At 52.4% G+C, this 5,684-nt stretch overlaps 1 protein-coding gene across 1 annotated transcript; it reads right to left on the bottom strand.

The window, feature by feature from the left end:
- Positions 1–346: 346 nt before the first annotated feature.
- LOC121480755 (gamma-crystallin F) lies at positions 347–2,587 on the bottom strand. The gene is made up of 3 exons (XM_041737626.1): positions 2,579–2,587; positions 2,249–2,491; positions 347–619 (listed from the first exon to the last, which is right to left on the bottom strand). The coding sequence occupies exons 1-3, from the start codon at positions 2,585–2,587 to the stop codon at positions 347–349; spliced, it is 525 nt and encodes a 174-aa protein (XP_041593560.1).
- Between the last annotated feature and the right edge of the window lie 3,097 nt (positions 2,588–5,684).

Here is a 5,684-nt window from a genome sequence, read left to right as displayed (position 1 = left end):
AAAAACTCATGTGAACTGCATCACAACCTTATGAGATGAAGAGTATTATTATCCTGAGTTTTACAGGTTGGGAAACCGAGGCACAGGAATGCCCAGGAACGTGCCCCATCGCCTACAGCTAGTAAGGCTTTGGACCAGGCACCCGGGGTTCCCGAGGCTGTGCTCCTAACTGCTGCCCCACGCCAGCCCATGCACTGACAGGTGTCAGCAGATCCACATTATTCCAGGCTTTCTGCTGAGCCCCTCCAAGGAGGCCGAAAGGAAAACAGGACCACATGGCTGCATCAAACACACAGAAAATATTTTATTAGCTTCCAGATGGAGAACAGGGTAGAGTAAAAATGTTTCAGTAGAAATCCACGGCTCTCCTCAAGGAGCCCACCCGGGCACTCGGGGCGCCCCAGTCGTGGTAGCGCCTGTAGTCCCCCGGCCTCAGCAGGTACTGGCGCCCCCGGTAGTTGGGCAGCTCGTAGAGGACCCAGTAGCCCTCCAGCACGTGGAAGGAGTGGATCTCACTGAAGTGGAAGCGGTCGTGAAGCGAGGAGCAGTCCTCGGTGATCTCTACCATCTGGCCCCTGTAGTCCTCTCGCTCGTAGATCCTGATCCTGTGGGAGCTGGTCTGTGGGTTCGGCCATCAGCAGGCGAGGAAAAGTCAGAAAACCGAGCCGTTAGCAACCAGTCACACATGCCACAGGCGGACTGAGCATTTCTTTATCTTTTCTGTATCAAAGATGACAAATTTTAAAAGATAACCAATGCCAAGGCAGCTGTGTACATCTGAATGGGTAGCGCACTGCAAAACTGAAGAAGGCGTCATTCCTACAGCTCAAGTTACCTGTGGTGCTGCCAAGAGTTTCTCAGGCCACAACCTGTATGAACCATCCACACTGGCCGTATTTAGTATCATTCTTAAATAACTATGTGCAGATTGCTGTGGCCTTTATGGGTTTATGGTGGGCTCAAGTGATCCTTGGATGACATAAGAATAATTAGACATTTAAATACAATTTTAGAAAGGACCCCTGGGAAAGAAAGTTCTCATTTTGAATCTCAACAGTATTAGAAGAAGCTAGTGGGAGGGGAGGTCAAGTTGCTTTTCCCTCAGGTGAAGTCACAGACTAGTGGCAATTCAAGAAGAAGCCCAGCCCGGGCAATCCCTAATCCCTTCCCTTCTGCCTTCGGCCCGCTCCTCTAAGGCCCTGGAAAGCAGGAGGCCCCCGGGGACTAGGTTCGGGTGTCAGCTCCAGGGCGCTCCTGCAGATCTGCTTTAGGAAGAAGCAACACGGAAAGCCCAAGGTCGTGGAGGAGGCCTGCACAGGACCAAGGGGGAATAAAACCCTGAGAACAGCGGAAAGCGAGGCTGTCTGTCCGGAGCAAACCCTGCCTGTCTTCCTCGGGCACTTGATCTCTCCTCTGCCTTCCCAGAGGGCGGACGGTCTCCCTGTCTTCCTTCTCCCGCCACCGCCACCGAATGCTCTTGGGGAAAGTGCTCAGGAGCAGCCCCCCGCGGTAGAAAGCGCTTCCGAGGGGCATCTCCGTGGCTGAAGGGCCCGCGGTGCACCACCTGGTCTTCACGAGGCCCTGCACCCGCGCAGCAGCACCACAGCCTTTGCCTCTTTGATGAGAAGCGGAGGCCTAGGGCGCTCGGCCCAATTAGAAAGGGCGGGGGGGGGGGGGGTCCCCGGGGCTCAGCGGCTTGGCGCCTGACATCCGCCCAGGGCGACCCCGGGGCCGGGATCGAGTCCCGCATGGGGCTCCTGCGAGGAGCCTGCTTCTCCCTCTGCCTCTCTCTCTCTCTCTCTCTCTCTGTGTCTCATGAATAAATAAATAAGAAAAATCTTTTTAAAAAGGAAAGAAAGGGCGGGGGTGGGGTGGGGAGCCGGGCGCGCGGGCTCCGGGGCTGCTCTGGGGCCCTCTCAGCCGCGGGCCTTGCGGGAGCTGCCGGCGCCCACGGTCGGCTCGGGGTTGGGCGGCACAGGAGGCGGGACTGCGCGTGCGCGGGACGCCAGCGCTCAGGGCACGGGTGGCCGCCGCGTGCTCGGGGCCGCTCCCGGCCTGGTCCGACCCCACGAGGCGACAGGTGCAGAAGGAGAGCAGCGGCGGCGGGGCCGGCGGGCCACCTGCGGGCCACCTGCGGGCCACGTGCGGAGCGGAGCCGCGGGGCTGCACGGCGGGGTCACCGCTTAGGTCGGGGCGCGGGCGGCGGAGTCCCAGGGGCGGGGGGCGGGGGGGCGGGGGCCGCACTCACCTGGGGGATGAGGCGGCAGGAGCGGACGGCGTCGCTGAGGCCCAGCCACTGCTGGTAGTCGGGGTAGTCCCCGCGCCGCAGGAAGTACTGGCCCCCCGCGTAGTTGGGCTGCTCGTAGAGCATCCAGCAGCCGCTGTCCACGCGGACGGAGTTGCAGCGGCTCAAGTAGGGCTGCAGGTTGGGGTGGTCGCTGCTGCACTCGTAGTGCCGGCCCTGGAAGCCGCGCTCCTCGTAGAAGGTGATCTGCAAGGCAAGGGAGGGAGAGCTCGGAGGCCTGGCCCCGGGCTGGGGGCGGGGGCGGGGGTGGGGGCCGGGGCTGGCGGGGCTCACCTTCCCCATGGCGGTGGAGGCAGGTCCAGGTCCAGGTCCAGGTCGGGGACGGCCGGCGCGCGGCTATATAGCAGGAGGCCTGCTGCGTTGGCAGGAACCACACAAAAGGGGCCCGCGGGGCGAGGAGGGGATTTTCTCTCTCTCTTTTCTACATAATGACTGTGGGGGGTGGGGTGCGGGACTTATTGTATGTTTTCTCTTAGACTCTCCAGTGTTTTCGATTTGATGACCCGCGTTAAAACTGTCACTTGGTGCCTCTGGGGCCTTTAGGCGAAGCCTATTTAGGACTTTGGAGCTGAGCAAAAGCCCTCACCGAGTTAATAATGGCAATGGAATATTTTAGGTATCTTCTTAAATTGCAAAACGATCTCTTTTTGGATAACAGAGCCGGGTAGTGGGTCTCCTTTTGGGTAACAGAGCCGGGTAGGGACCGAGTGAGGTCAGAACTGAGGTCACTGAGGTCAGAACAGGCCCAGCTGGAGGCGTTTGGATGAGAGCGTTTTCTTGGTGTGAGAACCTGGCACAGGGGGAAGAGCCTGCCTTCTCCGTAGTATGTTTAAAGTAAGATGGGATTTCTGTCTAAGAGGAAGAACCTCTCCATGACCCTCCGGGCTGACAAGTGGGTACAGCAGATGTTGCTAACACTTGAGGAAGGGTGACCAGGAGTTGGGCCCTAAGGAAGCCCCGTTTAGGGACGCACCTGCCACCCTGCTGCCTGGAGCCTGGACAGGACCAGGGACATCTCCAGGGCCTCAGTTGGGGCCTCTCCCTGCACAGGCAAGGAGACCCTCACTTTTGAAATTCATAGAGGTGACTCACTGGTGGTTCCAACTCACACAGTAACTTTCTTATGAACTAATAATTTGGCTAAGTGCTGAGCTTGTTTGTTTGGATCTAGCTGCTAGTTAATATGCAAATATAACAAAATTTTAAATACCACAAGCTTGCAAAGCTTTTGCCTTCCCTACTTTCCCCAGCCCTAGGAAAGCCCTGCTTGCTTCCTAGTTAAGGCTCTGGCTACAGGGGCTGGAGTCCGCCTTCCTCCCCAGCTAGGCCAACCCACCCTCCCCCAGCTGCTCCTGCTGCTCTACTCTTTATAGCAGGCTCTCTCTCAACCTTAGCACCATCTGACATTTTATTTTATTTTATTATTATTTTTTAAATATTTTATTTATTTATTCATGACAGGCAGAGAGAGAGAGTGAGAGAGAGAGAGGCAGAGACACAGGCAGAGGGAGAAGCAGGCTCCATGCAGGGAGCCTGACGTGGGACTCGATCCCAGGACTCCAGGATTGCGCCCTGGGCCAAAGACAGGCGCCAAACCGCTGAGCAACCCAGGGATCCCCCATCTGACATTTTAGACTGAAAAACTCTCTGCTGTGGGTGGCTGTCCTGTACGTTGGATATTTAGCAACATCCTGTCTGTACCCACTGGATGCCAGGAGCACCCGCCCCCCTTTCTCTTTCCCCAAGTTATGGCAACTGAAAATGTTCTCAGATATTGCCGAAGATCCCTCTATGTGTGTGTTGCGGGGGGTAGGATTGTCCCCCCCCCCTCCCCACTCCAGCCCCTCTGAAAAGTACTGGTCTAAAAGTGCTAGCCATAGGCTTAACATTCTCACCATTGTTTACCCCACTGTCTTAATGGGATGGTTTGTGGACAGTCGGGAACTGTAGTAATTCCTCAGAGATGCTCTGGCGTCACTCAGACAGCAAGTAGGAGGGAAAGATGGAATGCCCCTGATCTTATTCCCCCACTTTAAGCAGAGCATTTTCACTTCTATCTGTCTTATATAAACCTTATTTGAAATAAAAGGGTTTTATTACTAGGTAAATAATAATAATAATAAAACACTTAAAAATCATTGGTTTTAGATATTGTGACTTCCATATTGTGCTTTCCTTTAAAAGCAAATCCATTACGTACCAACCATAGTACATAATAGAATCGTCATCCTTTTATGTATCAGTGTAAATGAATTTCCCAGGATTGCTAGCTTATTCCTTCTGAAAGAAAAGATCTTAAGAGAATGAGACATAGGCCTGATAGATTTTGTTGTGATAAAGTCTGGAAGCATTGGATTGTGGCACCGTGCCAAAGAGAACAAGAATGAGGTGGATACCACATGGAAAATTCTGGACAACCAGAGATTAGCTTACAAACAGTGGGCCCGGGAAATGGGGTTTGAAGAGCTGGCAAAGAGAATGTGCTAAACGGGGCTGGGGTAAATCCAGCCTGGTTCAGAAGCTGATTTCAGTTTGGGGCTCTGTTTTGAAGGTTTCTAAATGGTCCTTTATGCTCATTTTCTGAAGACGAAATTAAGGATTTATTTTTTTAACTCCTTGAGGCTTAGTTCAGTTATTCATGATGCTTTTAACTTTCAACTTTATCCTCTATCTTGTGACATGCAGAGCTTAGAGCTGAGTAGATTCCTTTTTAACTAAAACTTTCCAGGAGACTGAAAATGAAGAGCATCAATGTCTATATGTTAGGAAATTAGGTGAAAGACTTTATTGCTGTATGACCAGAAAACGACAAAAAGCACGGAGACACTGGGTGCAAAGCAGGAATATAATCTGTTTTCATTCCACCTGCCCCGAAAGTGCTACTAAGGCACTTAAGCTTTATCTCCAAACTCTCCGGGAAGCAAACAAAACACGGAAAACAGTCTGTTAGAAAACAATGCCCAGTAAAATGGGAATTAAACCCAGTAAAATAAAGCATGCGGTACCAAGTATGGCAAGAGACTATGAAAAACTGGAATCACCAGGCTCTTTGTTCTAAAGGTTTATAGCAGGATTTCCCAAAAGGATGTGGCGAACTTTCTTCCAACTGACTGCTTTATTATTTGAGCCTTTTGATCAGTGTTTATTTTCTCAAAACAAGCATCAAATAATGTTTCCTAGTAGTTGTATTCTTTCCTGAAGATTTTCAAAGCCTCCTGAGGATTAAATATTACAGCCAACAAATCCTATTTCTACTCTAAATCGTTGGCTATACAGGGAAATTCTTCATTGACTTTGTTTAAATAAGAGGCAGCTGTAGTCCTCCAGCACCGATCACAGAGGAGTACCAAGGTTCTCAAATGGGCTATGCTGAGAAATA

This window comes from Vulpes lagopus, chromosome 22 (assembly GCF_018345385.1).
Source record: "Vulpes lagopus strain Blue_001 chromosome 22, ASM1834538v1, whole genome shotgun sequence".
In the NCBI taxonomy this organism is placed as follows: Eukaryota; Metazoa; Chordata; class Mammalia; order Carnivora; family Canidae; genus Vulpes; species Vulpes lagopus.
The sequence above is the reverse complement of the archived record's forward strand: the minus strand, read 5'-3'. Positions and strand labels throughout refer to the sequence as shown.